At 40.4% G+C, this 17219-nt stretch overlaps 2 protein-coding genes across 9 annotated transcripts in view; both read right to left on the bottom strand.

Annotated features, from left to right (window-relative positions):
• Positions 1-4923, bottom strand: part of ap3d1 (adaptor related protein complex 3 subunit delta 1) — a 46753-nt gene extending 41830 nt beyond the window's left edge. For all 8 annotated transcript variants that reach the window (XM_063200611.1, XM_063200612.1, XM_063200613.1 and 5 more), the window contains exon 1: positions 4559-4923. In XM_063200611.1, the coding sequence (XP_063056681.1) occupies positions 4559-4654 (96 nt within the window). In that variant the 5' untranslated portion in view covers positions 4655-4923. The remainder of the gene's footprint in view (positions 1-4558) is intronic.
• Positions 4924-10807: 5884 nt separating this feature from the next.
• The window catches only part of hdgfl2 (HDGF like 2), a 29259-nt gene continuing 22847 nt past the window's right edge, over positions 10808-17219 (bottom strand). The window contains exons 13-16 of the mRNA XM_063200609.1: positions 15823-15924; positions 14724-14880; positions 13007-13106; positions 10808-11546 (exon numbers count right to left, since the gene is read on the bottom strand). Of these exons, the coding sequence (XP_063056679.1) occupies positions 11456-11546; positions 13007-13106; positions 14724-14880; positions 15823-15924 (450 nt within the window). The 3' untranslated portion in view covers positions 10808-11455. The remainder of the gene's footprint in view (positions 11547-13006; positions 13107-14723; positions 14881-15822; positions 15925-17219) is intronic.

Here is a 17219-nt window from a genome sequence, read left to right as displayed (position 1 = left end):
CTCATTGAAACTGGGTTGGCTATCACCAAATTTGATATTTACATTAACATTTACTAAGTAATAAACAAATATTTTCTAGTATGGTCCAAGTAGAGTCATTTTTGCAGCTAAAAATGGCTATTTTTGGAAATTCAAAATGGCGGACCATGGAGAAGATCCCCCTTTTCATGTATGAAAAATGCAATTTTTCCAGTCATAATGAATAGGGCTGGGTAAAATAATCGATAATCTATCGATATCATTTAAAATTCACATAATCGATTCACAGGGCAAAAAAAATAAAATCGATTTTTTTGTTCTTTTTGTTTAATTTAGGTCTATGGAAAATACCCAGTAGGTATTAGTCAATTAGGCCTAGGCCTACTTATTACAAATTAGCAATCTGTTAACACTGTCAAGCCACAGCCCTTTGACATTTTTATATAAAAATAGGCAACAGCATCTTTTGGGGGAAATCCTTGCACCAAAAAGGGAACGGATTGAATCGATTCGGAGTGAATCGAATTGAATCGAATCGAATCGTGATTAATCGATTCAAAACCCTCAGAATCGAAATCGAATCGATACAGGAACATAGCTGCAATACCCAGCCCTAATAATGAATACTTAGAATTTGATGGTGGTGGTAAGTATTCATGAAAAAGGTAGCATTAGTGAATGGGCAGCATGAATTCTGGAAATAAACAACTAAAAATCTCACACAGTGTCCCTTTAAGAACCAGGCACATTGGTGTGACCATCAAATCGCTCAAGCAATCCTTGTGATGATCACTCGGTCATGCTGCCTTGCCATTGAGGGAGTTGACCCTTCTACTAAACACACTGAGTCCATTTCAATATCTAATCTTGCATCCTCCCTTGTGCTTGAGGCCTCGTGACGACATCGCAAGACGTCATGGACGGCAGAAGTTTAATTCAATATCTTGCAAGCACAATTCAAAGGTCATTTTCTCATTTCTCTCACATAGCATTAAACAATCTAGCTCCAGCCAATTTAAGCAAGCTCCTTAACCCCTTAGCGCAGCAATGTTGTTATGATGTAGTTAAGCATTTTCAGCAAGTGTATAGGGTTGTCGGCGGCCCATGCTGCAGTAAGAGGCTACACCCTATTTACCAGCACACCCAAGGCGTTCTGAAAGTGCAGGTCTTCTGACTGAAGATGATGTTGGGGATAAGACCCCAAAAATTGTTGTGCATGGACTGTCAGCGAAGGACGAGCCCACAAGCACAAGTCGAGGACGGCGATTATATAATGTGATGGACACACTCAGGTTGTTGCTCACTTAGTTCAAACCGTACTTCCTCCCATGTTTGTTCCACCTATGCAGGGTCCCTTGTATGCCTCACACTGTGGATGCACTCCCAATGTCCTTGTGGTCAACCATCTCATTCCCATCCCATAGTGTGAATTGTAATGAAAACCTTTACCTGAGGGCAGTGGGGTGGAGTAGAACATGGTAAAGTAGGCCTAGTACTGTACTAGTATTGCTATGGAAAAGCACCAAGTCGGTCTGTGCCGGGAAAGTCAAAGTCTAAATCAAGGCCCACTTTAAAAATCCCTGAAATGTTTGCTGCCCAGCTAATCCAATTAACATCTGGACTCATGTAGACTATTTAAACTGTAAGGTTAACTAACAACTCTACCGTATTTTAGGGTAGTTGCATCCACTGTACACACACAGTGCTACATAAAGCAAGGGGATACTGGAGTAGAGTTAAAGGTTGTAAGTTAAGCAATTAAAACTTCTAAACTCTGTCAGTCAAGGGAAGAGGTTAGGGCATTTTGCATCCAAAAGGTTGCCGGTTCAACTCCCAACCCGCCAATTAACCAGTACTCTTCTTCCCCATCCTCCTCCACTGAGGTACCCTGAGCATGGTACCGTTCCGTCCCACTGCTCCCTTGGGGAGCCATTGGGGGCTGCCCCCTAGCACGGTACAGGTGTGGCATAAATGCAATTTTGTTGTGTGCAGTGAGCACTGTGTGCTGTGGAGTGCTGTCTCACAATGATAATGGGAGTAGGAGTTTCCCAGTTGGGCTTTAAGTCTCTCAAAACATGGGCCATTCCTCATGGCCTCACCGGTACGTATTTTAATCAAACTCTGAATTGGCAAAATGGATTAATCCACTAATAATGGATATTAATCAATCAATCAATCAACCAATCCAAAGTATATCACATAATCATACCTAGTCTCTTCATTCAATGTTCTTCAGGAAGAGAAAGACGGAAAAAAACCATGGAAAGCATCATTGAAATAGAATGTTAATGAATAAGTACTTATTAAGAATAATAACTTATTAATGGCAGCCCATTGAAACAGATTTGCCTATAATATTAAAAGCATAAGGGCTGTGACTTGCCCTCGTTGAAACAAATATTTTCCTTTTTTAATCAATGCATAACGTTTCTCCATTAATTTTCAACATTTGCATAATAAAATGTTTCCCCAACACTAATCACTGCATAGACATAAAGGTAATTTGTGGAATATGGAACTAATAATCAATTTGAGGTCACTAAAACGGTCAAATAGATCAAGCTAATCCCCCAACCCATCTTGGATTTGGCATTTATATTTCTGTGCATTTCCTGTGCACTTTCATTTTTCAATTTGCAAAAATTTTGCAAATGATATGGTTTATGTCCTTGTTTCCAAGTTGTTCTGGATAAAAGCATCCGCCAAATGAAATGTATTGTAATGCACCACAATAACATCACTAAAAAAGTATTTCAGTGTTTCAGTCATCTCTGGCCTTGTCTTTTTGAAATGGACCAGCTTGAACTCCGTAATAATATGCTCCTTAAATGTTTAAGCTTAAGTCATGTTAATGTTTGATTCTAACCTAAGGTTTGGTTCTCTAACCTAAATCTAATCTGAAACATTCCCTTCATGCTCTGTGCTACTAAAGCCACCAATTATTTCATACTTTTGTGGTATGTAATTCTTTGAATATTGATACAAGAATTGTGCAAAATCTGTTTCATAAAGTCTTGCATGTGACTAACAAATCACCAAGACATTTTTAAAAATTTAATCTGTGCAGATGAGGTCTGAGAGTGCCTGAAATCATGCAGAATCACACCATTGAAATTGTGAACACATGATTTTTTTAAGGAAGGAGTGTTTCTGCACACGACATGTGATGTGATGCATCATGATGCTGCAGGGTCAAAGACGTGCAAAATGAAATTGTCATTCAGTGCAAAGGATACCTTCTGCTGACTGTAACTGTAAAAAACATGACTCTTTTTATTTAATTTTTTTTCCAGTGAATTCTCGGCGGTCATCCATTCACTTGAAACAATTTAAAAATCATGTTTTTTTTACAGTCACAGTCAGCAGAAGGTATCCGTTACACTGAATGACAATGACATTTTACAGGAACACTCTTTGGAGACTTTGGCAGATGAATGGCTCTTGGAAGCAAAACAGGTGGGATTATTGACAAATTCTTTTTAATGTTACCTCAAAACGGGCAAAGCATTGCCATAGGCCTTCCTATCCTAACGGACCTACCATATGAAATGTGATCCTACAGAACCTTCTGCATTAACCAGTCAATATTGACACCATAGTGCAGTATGTGCCACTACATTTTTTGGTCAGGCAAGGAAAACCTACCTCCTCTACATCACCGTTTCAAATGGAAATTCTCAGCTATTCACATCACCTGGAATCATCAGTAGGCCTAGACTTCACCACAATTCTGACACAGTCATGACTTGCCAACACCATTAAAATGCTTAGAGTTGCTAGATCCATGACATACTTTAACAGTGCTACAAAGCAAACACATCTTTCAGGTGGGTACATCCAAGTCCCAAATACATTTCCATATGGCTCAATCAACAACAATGAGGTCATAAACAACGTTTCAGAGTTGGGGGAAGAATGTGTTAGTGTCACTGAATCACCAGAGGAAGAATTCAGTTGTTTGTAGACTCTAGAATGTATGACATGCATTCTGTTACTCAGCCTAGCACTGCATTCTCCAAACCAGCCCAGGTCACATGAATCTACTTGGGACCGTGTAATATGGCTTTACTTCCGGCACCAATATGACGTGGCCGCTGCTCACTGAATTCGTACATTTCGATATCCTGCATTTTCCATCCCTAGCATTTAATTTCTGTAGTCACATGAATACAATTCGTATACAAACGCTTTAGTGTTCCCATCAGTGTCGTTTCCACAATGCCACAAAATAAGAATGTCAGTTTAGGACCAAATGCATTTTCCAGGGTAGCATTTTTGACCTCGGCTAACATTCAACTCCTTGTCTTAATTTATCGCTTGTTTTGAAGTAACCAATATGACAGTCGTGCAATTGTATAGCTTAATCCATTAGTCAATGACCTGACAAGTGTACAATTCTTAAACAATTGCGTTCAGCAGACAGCCCTCCGCAGCAACCTTATTGCTTTGTCACGAACTGTCACGAGTACTGTTACAGAGCTTAATCAGACACCTGCACCAGAGAATAGTAAGCGCACCAGAGACGAAAAAACGACGGAAAATCAGATCCGTTGCTTTTTAAAAATTAATACGGCCTTACCTCGTCATCCTTATGGTTCCTAATGCCACGCACCAAATCCTGGAGGTTTTTATCAAACATCCGATCGATGCTCCCCTTAACAATCTTCAAAGCCATCCCTGCGAATTTCCAACATTAATGTTGGCCCACAGCTTTCTTCTCTTTTTTACACCCTCTAGGCTGCAGGGCAACTTATTAGTGCCCCCTAAACGTCCCACTGAACCGCTTTTAGTGAAATGATTTTGAGTCCTAGGCTAGATGGGTCGCCTAAGCTCGGTATCGGCAAGCTAAGCCCTAGAGATGACCAAACCAATGAACCCTCCTTCGACAATCAACACTGGCCTACTGCTATGCGAAGGCCAGCGGTCAGATCCGTGTAGGAAATGGCTGACAAAATGAAAAGCCCATCACTGCAGCAAGGCCGGCAGGGCGGAGATACATGATGGGTGTGGCAAAACGAGTAGCCCGGCCCATGAATGTGTTGGTCCACCAATGACAGCGGAGGGACCAGAGAACTTCAAGGGGAAGTGAACCCGAAAACATACATTTCTCTGTGCCACGTTAAAGGCCCAGACAAGAAATCACGGGACCGTTATATGGGATGTGCGCGTTTTCAGTGTTGCGCAGCACTCATATAAACCCACTCTTTCGGCCTTGATCTCACACTCACACTAAAACAAATATTTCTCTCTAGCTTGTTAGTTTTCATGCAATCTTTTCAAATCTTGATTGGACCACAACGGGTAATGTTCGAATGCTACGCCTAGGCCTATGCATCAGATGTAAAGTGAATTATATTAGTTATATTATATTACATTACATTACATTACATTATATTGCATTATATTATATTATATTATATTATATTATATTATATTATATTATATTATATTATTTAGTGAATTATATTAGTTCAGCCTGTAGGCTACTTGTGTGAAGAGATTGAAAATGTCACATGAGATCAAAAGGCTTCTAAGTGTTTAATGTAGCCCTACTTGCAGGGCCATGCAGATTCAAATGGCCCGGGGCCCCTATAGCCTACATGCTGCTGCCTATAGGCCTATTTGTTATTTTATTTCCAAAATTCTTGCTTTCTAAATGTTATATTCTTCACATAGTAGGCCTATTACCACATCAATCTCTAAATATTTATTTTCTTTCCTCAAGCCATTTGTTTATTAAGCTCCTCCTAATTGATTTGACTGAACACACACAGACACACACACACACACACACGAACGCACGCACGCACACACGCACGCACACAGACACACACATCCTTCTTCTGCACACTTGATTTGCACCAGCCATTCGTTTCATTACATGATGTGACACAAAAGTATTTCTATGTACAACAGTGAGAACTTAAGTTGTGATAGGCCACAGCTCATCTGTTTAGAAGGTGCAGGATTCAGTAAAAAATGCTGTATAAAAAGAAGACAATCCGCACACTTCAGGTCTATTTTTGTGCAAAGAAGCTTTACTTGACTTGCAAGCTTTCGGTCAGCACTCTGCCTGATGAAGGTCTAAGGACCGAAAGCTTGCAAGTCAAGTAAAGCTTCTTTGCACAAAAATAGACCTGAAGTGTGAGAATTGTCTTCTTTTTATACAGAAATATGTACAACAGCCTTGTGTGATTAGCAAATGTAAATCTTTGGGTCTATCTTATTATCTAACCTCCCGTCCTCGCCTTGTGCTTGTGGCCTTGAGATCCGAGGCAAGTCATTGACGAGAGTTTTAGTTCAAGTTCTATTAAATATCTTGCAAAGTACAATTCAATTCTCATTTGCATGCAGGATGTCGAATTGGGAAAGGTCTCCCAAAAGTTGCTGCGCCTAGGCTGATAGAGGGGAAAGGCGTCAGTGAAGCACAAGATTTACCTTTCCAAGATCCTGTGGGGGCACGGGGGCATGACTTTGTTTAGGCCTACTCTTTGAAATGTCTTATATGTGCTCTCCAACTACTAAGCATATGTCTTAAGCTAATGGTAAATGTCTATATTTAATGTTTCAGCATACATTTTATTCACGTATAAAACACTGAATAATATGTAAAATCACAGCAGTTTCGAAGAACAAAGGGTGGCCTGACTGTCAAACGTAGCCTAATAGGCCTATTTCTGCATGAATGTCATGCTAATGGTAGCCCTCAGTAGCCAGGCCACGCCCTCCTAGTGACGCAACAACTTTAGCGTTGCTTCTAGTCAGGCCAAGAGCAATGTAAATATCATTTCTGATCTCAGGAAAAATCGGGAACTCCACCCACTTTGTCGAACACCAGTCAACCAGTTGCAAATCTAGGGAGGCGGGTCAACCAAGCCCTTTTGGGACACATCAACTGTAGGTGCAGGCCAATCATCATGCTGTAAGTACATGAACATCAACACAGCATTAGCATATCAGTAAGCAGAGGTTTTATAGCTCAACTTCAACATGAAGACAGACAGACAGACAGACAGACAGACAGACAGACAGACAGACAGACAGACACACACACAGACAGGCAGGCAGACAGACAGACATAAACAGACACACATAGATACACACACACACACACACACACACACACACACACACACACACACACACACACACACACACACACACACACACACACACAAACACACACACACAGATAGAGTCAGAGAGAGGGAGGGAGAGACAATGTTTTAGAGCTCCTACAGCTTTATACTACCCTACAAGTGGTATAAGCTCTGCAAAGGATTCAAACCACATTCACCTTAGGATGATAGACTCTTGAACAGAATCATGTTAGTCTGCCACTCTATTCCAATAGGGTCACTTGTTTGTGATGTCACAATGGAGATGCTTCTAAAAGCTCACCTTAGTATACAGACACTCATTCAGCAGCAGGACACTGAAGAGTGCAGTTGGATTATTGTTTCCTCCTGGACATTTACAAACGCCTCACATAGTATGGGACACAGATGGACAGCAAAAGTCAGGGGATCAGGCCAATCATCATGCTGTAAGTACATGAACATCAGCACAGCATTGTCATATAAGCGTAGGTTCAACTTCAACATGAAGACACACACGCACGCACACACAGACAAACAAACAAACAAACAAACAGAGAGAGAGAGAGAGAGAGAGAGAGAGAGAGAGAGAGAGAGAGAGAGAGAGAGAGAGAGAGAGAGAGAGAGAGAGAGACAGACAGACAGACAGACAGACAGACAGACAGACAGACAGACAGACAGACAGACAGACAGACAGAGGGAAGGAGACATAGAGACAGGGACGGACAATGTTACAGCAAAAGTCAGGGGTGCAGGCCAATCATCATGCTGTAAGTACATGAACATCAACACAGCATTATCATATCAGTAAGCATAGTTTGTATAGCTCAACTTCAACATGACACACACAAAGACACACACACACACACACACACACACACACACACACACACACACACACACACACACACACACACACACACACACACACACACACACACACACACACACACACACACACACACACACACACTCAAAGTGGTGGGTAGGGTGATAGTCAGTGCTTAATTTGAGGGGGAGCAAGGGGGAGCTAGCTCCGGAACCTCAGACGAGAGCTCCGGAACCTTGGATGGAACCTCTGGGAAATACATCACAGATCCCCCTCCTGGGGGAGCCACCCATCCTCTGTGCTCCGGGACCTCCTGCTTGACAAATTAAGCACTGGTGATAGTGTCTTGAACAGATAGCCTACATGCTAGTCTGCCACTCCATTCCAATAGGGTCACTTGTCTGTGATGTCATTATGATGTGGCCTTGGAGATGGTTCTAAAACCTCACCTGTGTATACAAACACTCATTCAGCAGCAGGACACTGAAGAGTACAGTTGGATTGTTGTTTGTTCCTGGACATTCACACACAGCTCACATAGTATGGGACTCAGATGAACAGCAAAACAGCAAAAAAGGGTGCCGGCCAATCATCATGCTGTAAGTCAATGAAAATCAACACTGCATTTTCATCTAAGGAGGCATAGGTTTTATGGCTCAACTTGAAGACACAATAACTGTATTTGTACAGCACAATTTCATACAAGGCATGCAGCTCAAAGTGCTTAACAACTGGATGAACAACAATTGCTACGTTTACATGAGATACTTTGAAACGCTTTGAAAACGTCATGTAAACACCTGTTAATTTGGAATTAAAGGAAAGATAAAAGTAAACTTGACGGAACTATTCAATTCTGAATTTTCAATTTGGAATTAACATTATGTAAATCTAATGAATGTTAAAAATAAAAAAAAATAATGGAGTGAGGTAGAAAAGATAAAAAGAAACAAGACAGAAATAGCAAAAAGACAAGAGAGGAATCTAGAGAAAATAGAAAAAAATAAGCAGAGGGATAATAAATAAGTGAATGTAATGAAAAATTAAATGAAGGAGCTGAAAGAAGAGATAAGATTAACCCTCCTGTTATCCTTGGGGTCCATTTGACCCCATTCAATGTTTAACGTCTGAAAAATACACAATTCTTTTGCTTCATCTTTGATGACTTTTCCTAAATATATGGGGTCAATGTGAAAAAAAGTTAAATTTCCACAAAAATGTTTGCCCTGAGTGCTGTACACATTTTGGTTACATCTACAAACTATGTTCCTTGGGGTCAATTTGACCCCAAATTATTTTAAGTGTATTAAACATAAATGGAGCATCCATATTTTGCTAATACATGTTCCAATCTGTCTAGATTATGTAAAATACATGAACTTAGGTTATTTAGAACAGAACATTTTGTTTTATTTAGGGCTCGAATAGCTAACAATATGTATGATGTGGACGAGGGCCAAAACTAATTCAAGGCAACTTTTGGGCAGTTGTTGCACATTTTCGCCTAGTCATGGATTAGTTCTTTTGGTGTGTGAGCTATGTGTGGGGGTGCTAGGACATATCAAAGGGCTTTTTTATGTCCCCAACAGAGCAACAGTAAATATCTGAGGCATAAACCGGAGCAAAAGTTTTTGCTTCTACTGATTTTGTAGACATTTAAGTGGCTGGGGTCAACATGACCCCAAGGATCACGGATGTAACCTAAATCTGAGGATAACAGGAGGGTTAAGGAGGCATGAAGTCCACAAGAGTTTAGGCCCAAGATATAGTCACATAGGGCCCTCAGATGTGGCCCCTGTTGGCAACGTGAGTAAAAACTCCCTTTTCACTTGCTTCTTGATTTTGGGGGGGGAAAACCCAATGTAGTCTGAGATAAAAAACATAGTCTGCAAGAAACTTTAAGCAGAGACCACCTAGGGGACCCCGTGCCAGGGCTAGTTATGACACAACAATAGCACTTACTTGCACAGCCAAAATGATGGACTGGTATATTTCTGAATATCAACTGAACACCCATGGTTCTATATAGCACCCCAGAGAACCTTTTTCCCCTTAGAGTGTGATGTATTCCTGAAGGAGAGACAGAAGAATCATCCTAACATGAAGGCAAAAACAAGTCTCTCCCCCTAACCCCCCACCCCCCCCCCCCCCCCCCCCCCCCCGCCCCGCCCCTTTACACCTTTAGTTACGGCAGTTTGCTTTTGTAGAGCAGTGTAGTTATTACCACATTTTGCTGTTGTAGGGCAGTGTAGTTACTACACTTTGCTTTTGTACAAGTTCCAGAGAGCTGTAACAAGATAGGCCAATAATTATTTACAACAACTGATTTACACTCTACTGGCTAACGCCATCACCTGGACCAATTAGTTAGAAATGACGGTGAGGCAGAATGTACAGATACACAGTCATAAGGGCGGACGGGAGAGAGAGAGAGAGAGAGAGAGAGAGAGAGAGAGAGAGAGAGAGAGAGAGAGAGAGAGAGAGAGAGAGAGAGAGAGAGAGAGAGAGAGAGAGAGTTCTTGAGCTCCTAATGATCATTACCTGGATTTATTTTGTTGATGAAAATATTTTTTGCCAAACTTTCAAAAATCAGTGGCCCATGTTATTTGTGTTTTGAAATGTCCATGTGGGCATTATGTGTATAAGCTACTTGACACATTTCCCTGGATCAATAAACTTACAGTTACTCTACTCTACTATGTCCAGTTTAAAAGACAGAACTTTTACAGATCAGCTCTGTACTTGTCTGCACATTTCAATCAGGCCTTTTCGATTCTCACAGTGGACTAGTGTGCTGAATGTGTGATAGCCTACTGCTTTCTGCATTTCGGCTTTTGGAGTCCTCTGAAAGAGAAGATTGCAGAAAATAAAGCCTCAAATTCATTTGTTCAAGTGCAACACGGACCATTTACATTATTTTATTCAATTAGGAATACAAAAGGCTGTAAATAAACATCAACACTACAATCATATTTTAAAGTAACACTATCTAAACTGTGTGTATAGTCTTACACCTTAAAAAGCATTGTATCGTGTTTATACAGACTTTGCGTAATTGACTTGTGAAGTTACGGAGAAGAAAACATTAAAGGTGTACCAGACAAAAACAGTATACACAGCATCCTGTTAAGATATGACACAGAACAGGTATTATACAAGTCTTGTCACACAAACTCAAAGCTAATATGGCCAAACCAATGTACAGTAGTCCCATTTAAAAAAAACAAACAAAACAAAACAAAAAAAACAGTCCTTCATTTTATTCCTGTAGGACAGCATATTATTGGAATTCCAAATAAAAACACACATTTGGACACAAGAATGAATGATGGTCACCCATACACAACTGGCATGCAATGTGTGTGCGCATTATATATAAGCATATGTATATATATAAGCATTCTTTTTTTCTATTCTGAGGGTTTAAGGTGGAAATATCAGACTATAGACAAGGACTGTATAAATTCATGTATGCATCGACTCTTCTTAGCTTCACTGCACAGAGAGAAAAAACTGCAATCTAATAAACGAAATAAGACAACAAATATCTTCAGCTCTCTTCTTCCACAAGCTGTTTGTCTGCAGGAGGGCTGTGTGTAGAGGCGTCAGGTGAAGCAGGCTTCTCAGACGTATCTTCTGACCTGCAGAAAGAACGAGGGGAAAAAAATGGCAAGAAATTACTACATCTGAAAATAACAGCATTGTTATTACACCTCCTACTCTACAGAATATTATATAATTATTATATAATACAACAATGCATATATATTTGCAGTACAGTGTCTTGGACATTTTTATTCTCCAAAACGGTTTTTATTATGGGCAGTATTACGTGGGGCATACAAGTAGACCACAAGGAAACAGTCATAACTAGAAATGCACTCAGAGAATACAGACCTCAGTTTGTTAAATATTTGTGTCATGATGTGGTGTAATCCATGCAGATTTATACATACCATAGGTGTGTTCAAAGAATTGAATAGTCACGTGTGAACCAAATTATATGGGTCTCTTTTAGTAATATGTCACCTGGTTAGTTTTGGTGTTTAGTTCACCTGCCTTTGTGGGATTGGCAAATGTTTGATTTATGTCATTGGTCATGGCATAGGCCCTACTGTAATTTGCAATTCACTTACTGGAGCTCATCGGTTGCTACATACTTGTTAGTCGTGACATTGTTAGCTTAAATGTATTGTTATAAACATTATGATGATTGGCAGCATGCCTTTCATCACATAATTGTTTTACGGCAATTTTAAATGGCACAGATATTCAATCTTGCACTTTTAAAATGGACTTAAATGGAATTACAGCATTGCATTGCTGGTGGTGTGTTGAGCTGTTTAACTTGTGCCTATGCCTACTTTCTGGCTTTGGGGTCACTCTCCATGTCGCTCGCAATTCAACTTTGATTAACCGATCACATATGGCCATATATGGGCATATTCCTCATGTGGGTTATTATTGTTTTCACTGGTTGGCCTTGGCGCTGTCGGTAGAGGAGTCATTGTCTTTTCCCTATTCCTCATTGAAAACCACAGTTCATCGCGTTATTAGCCACCGTTCATTTATTATTCAAAAATTAATCTGTGTTCCAGATGTTGTTAAGCACACAAGGTTTCCGTTGACAAACTTCAACTGGACAGATGAGTGAAAGATGATTGTGTTGACAGGGAAACTGTCGAAGAACAATTAACTCGCAAGCTGCACTGATATACGTGCCACATTGTATATTACATAATGTTTTGGTGTGCTGATGGCTACGCGAGTATGGTTTAAGTGCCTGTCGGATACCATGATATCCGCAATGAGAAAACAGAAAACAAAAACAGGAAAACAATGAAGTCCACGAGACCTGCAGTGATATGCGCGCCATATTACAGTATATATATTATTTGATTGATTACATTATATATTGAATGTTTTGGTTAGCTGATGGTCACGCAAGTATGGCTTTGGTGCCAGTGGGACAGCCGCACATTATGTACAGTGGTATACCATTGCTCCATTGCTCAACTCAACATATCATTAAACATCCTTAAAGACCACACGAGCCCACGACCACAAGACCACGGAGGTAACAAAGGAATTGAATTTGTACCTGCTAGGATCAAGGCTCTCTTCAACATGTTGTAGAGATTCTGGGTTACATTCTGTGTTCTTTCTTGAAGTTTCGGACTCCCCATTCACTGGTGTTTCATCTTGAGAAAGACATATGAAGGCATTAGAGGCTATGTGAATCATATTATGTATTTGATCCCTTGCTGATTTTGTTGGCTTGCTCACTAATAATGACATATGGTAGGTGTATTCTAACATGGGGAGACAGAATATTTAAAACAAATCTGTAAAGTAACTTGAAATGTATGAAAATGTAAGAATGTATGAATTGAAGGACAGTATTTTATATTTTTATCCAAATAATCAATATCAATAGTATGTTTATAGCACATGATCATACACATCAGTCATTCAATGTGCTTGAGAAGGAAAGAGAAGAAAAATATTAAATGTAGTGAGACTTTCGAGAGAAACAACTAAATCTAACCAAAGGCAAATTGGTTTCTAATTTCTTTTTACCACAAAACATCGTGGGGTCTGTGGGCAACAATAGTCTGTCTGTTGCAGATTTAATTCTAAGACCATAGAAGCTCCCAAGCTACCTCAGAAGCTCCCAAGCTACCTCAGAGACACATCTGATTTCTGACGATGCTTTTTTTCAGATTGGCCATGTAAGTCGAAATGTGTTGCTTTCCACAATAGATGTAACCTCATTTTACACAAATATCCCTCACACTGATGACTTGTCTGCTCTGAAAAACTTTCTTTCTCAACCTCCAAACTGACGATGATGGACTAACAACTGACTTCATTGTAAAAATAGTTGAGATACTGTAACCTGGCTAAGAATTTCTTCAGGTTTGAACAGCAATACTACTACATGCGTGCCACTGTGTCCGCAGACTATGCTCATCTCCATCTTGGTTTTCTTGAGGATCAGTAGCCTGTGTGTTCAATGACAATCCTCTTGGAAAAATTAGCATAGTGTAGCTCTTTTGAGTGCCATGGACTTGAAAACGAGTCTTTTCAGAATGTATGGCACAGTGACAAAGACTTGATATCAAGTCAATTGCGTTTTTTTATGGGGGGTGGGGCCTAACAACTTGATCTGGTATGTTTGTTGTTCACATGGACAAAGAACTCAATTTTTTATGGCTCTTGAAAAATCACTCAAACTGAATTTGAAAATGGCTGGCACTCAATGAGTGAAGAGGACGAATGTTTTGTCATCTTTCTTCGTTCTCTATCCAAATTTCAACTGTTCGTGCTGTATATGATTTGTCCCAGACCAACCTTTAAAGGGATTAGCCCCCCCAAGGTCAATTGAGGGTCTCCGTCTCTCCACAGTGCCCAGACTTCAGGAAGTGGGTGAAAATTGTTTTTCTGGCGACCGACCCATTGTCCGAATCTACCAGCCCTGACCATAGCTTGGTTTGGCGTAGCAGCTATCTGCCATCGCTATCGAAGGATTTCGCCAGAAGTGAGCTAATTACTGGATTTCCCCCCCAAATACGGTACTTTTCATGTACTTAGTAGTAGTAGTAGTTATTTTCTGGATTTTGTTTTCTGATACTCTGTCTCTCCATGTTTGAAGACACCTTACATTTAAAATTATAGACTGATCATGTCTATCAGTGGACAAACCAGCAAGGGATCAAATACTTATTTCCACCACTGTAAATCTATTAACTGATTGTCTGATGACACAATGTTAATTCAAAAGTTACACTCAACGTCTGCAGTTAAGAGGTACCGACCTTGAAGTTCATGCTTTGTGTCACCATCATTCTGGCTCTCATTTTCTTGGAGAGCTTTTGCAGTTGGTTCACCTTTTCCTACGAACTGAAGTTTCAGTTTGTTGTAAACATCATTGGCCTTCTCCATGACGGCAGCACTGGCTTTGTACCGCCGAATCTGTCAGGAGGATTCAGGAAATGGAGAAAACAAATCTCACTGTTATAGTTAACAGTGTACACATTGTACAAATGTAATGTAAAAATACACTGTACTCTATGATATTATGGTGGCAAACGGTAAGAATTACATTGTGCCGCCGCGGTTTTGATGGTCTACGGCAGTGGTTCCCAACCTATGGGTCGGGACTCACCCAACCTATGGGTCGCCAAAGATCCACAGAGGGTCCCAAAGCCCTCGTGATTTTAAGGGGCTTGATTTTAAAATACCACATATATCCCATGTTGAATAAATGAACAAAGCATTTCACTAATATATGCATAGAAGCAACAAACATTTATTCTATATTTGACCGAAGACGAATTGTGGAATAAAATAACCAAAATGAGTTTTCGCAGGAAACAGAGGGTATCATGACTCCCTCTCGTGCATGCATTCGCACAGCTGGGTCACCAAAGATTACAATGGTAAAATCATGGGTCCCTCAAGAAAAAAGTTGAGAACGACTGGTCTAGGGCACAATCCTTGGTTGCACTAAACCCAGAGCCATATAGAGAACAGTCAGGCAATCTCCGCTGTGTGCCAGGGCCGACTTCCTCATTAGCAAAATTAGCTGTTTTCAGCTGTTATCAGTACTGCTCAGCGTTGCGAATGTTAGTGCCTAGTAGTGGGCGTAGCACACAGCAAATGCAATGCGATGCAATGCAGGGAATATGACAAGACTTGCTGTTCGTAGTAATAACTTCAGATAAACATCACAGGTGGTAAAACCATTTTCTACCTGGTACGGCTCCACACAGCTCAACTCATCTAAATCATCTAAATATCATTTAATGCCAGAGACTTAGAAATTGTTTTGTAAATGACAATTAAGGTCAAGCACAAAGTCATCCCATTCAGAGCATTTTATTGCCCAACTCTCTCAATCTGTTTAACCTTTACCTTCTTGAGTGTTGCAATGACGTCAGAGTTCTTCTGTAGGATTGCACTCGTAACTTGCACTGCCTCCAGGTCAGCCAGTGCTTGCAGACAACGTTGGATGTCCTGCCATAACACATCACAGATTTACTGTCAGACATCTTAAAGGGACACTGTGTGAGATTTTTAGTTGTTTATTTCCAGAATTCATGCTACCCATGCACCAATGTAACCTTTTTCATGAATACTTACCACCACCATCAAATTCTAAATATTCATTATGACTGGAAAAATTGCACTTTTTCTAACATAAAAAGGGGGATCTTCTCTATGGTCCGCCATTTTGAATTTCCAGAAATAGCCATTTTTAGCTGCAAAAATGACTGTACTTGGGCCATACTAGAAAATATTAGTTTATTACTTAGTAAACTACCGGTATCATGAAAAGGTCAAATTTGGCAATAGGCGACACAGTTTCAATGAGCAGCACAGTGTCCCTTTAAATGTGCATTCAGTCCTGCCATAACACAGTATTACGGTCAGACATCTTAAAGGGGCACTGTGTAGGATCGTGGGTGGCCAGAGTAGGTACTGCCACTATGCTGCTCATTGATATTGTGCTGCCTATTGCCAAATTGTATGTTTTTATGGATATGTACTAAATAACAAAAACATATTTTCTAGTATGACCAAAGAACAGTAAGCTTTGCAGCTAAAGAATTCAAAATAGTGGGCATGGACAGGATCCACCTTTTCATGAATGAAGTGTGCAATTGTCACAGTCATAATGAATACTTGGAATCTGACGGTGGCGGTAAGTATTCATGAAAAAAGTAACGTTTGTAAATGGGCAGCATGAATAATGGAAAGAAACTTATGAAGTATTATACAGTGCACCTTAAAATCGTACTAAGTACAAGAGTAACAGCCAAATAAAACTTGCACAGTGTGTGGTTGCTAAGAGGATACCTGTCCCAGGGCATCAGGAAAGCAAAAAAGGAATACTCGGACAAAATAACAACACACTTCAAAGACAGCAGAGATGCACAGAGCCTGTGGCAGGGCATACAGGCCATCACGGACTATAAGCCCGCACCACGAAGCTGTGACAACAACACCTCTCTGCTAAATGACCTGAACAGTTTCTTTGCCCGTTTTGAAGCACAAAATGACACTCATCCACAGAAAACTCCCCCTCCCCCCCATGATCAACCCCTGTACCTGTCCTCTGCCAGTGTGAAGAGGACACTGGCCACCATCAACCCACGCAAAGCAGCTGGCCCAGACAACATACCTGGCCGAGTGTTGAAGGATTGTGCAGAAGAGCTGAAGGATGTCTTCACAGACATCTTTAACATCTCTCTGGAGCAAGCAGTCATCCCATCACTTTTCAAAGCTGCTACCATCATACCCGTGCCGAA

This window comes from Engraulis encrasicolus, chromosome 6 (genome assembly GCF_034702125.1).
Source record: "Engraulis encrasicolus isolate BLACKSEA-1 chromosome 6, IST_EnEncr_1.0, whole genome shotgun sequence".
NCBI lineage: Eukaryota > Metazoa > Chordata > Actinopteri > Clupeiformes > Engraulidae > Engraulis > Engraulis encrasicolus.
The sequence above is the reverse complement of the archived record's forward strand: the minus strand, read 5'-3'. Positions and strand labels throughout refer to the sequence as shown.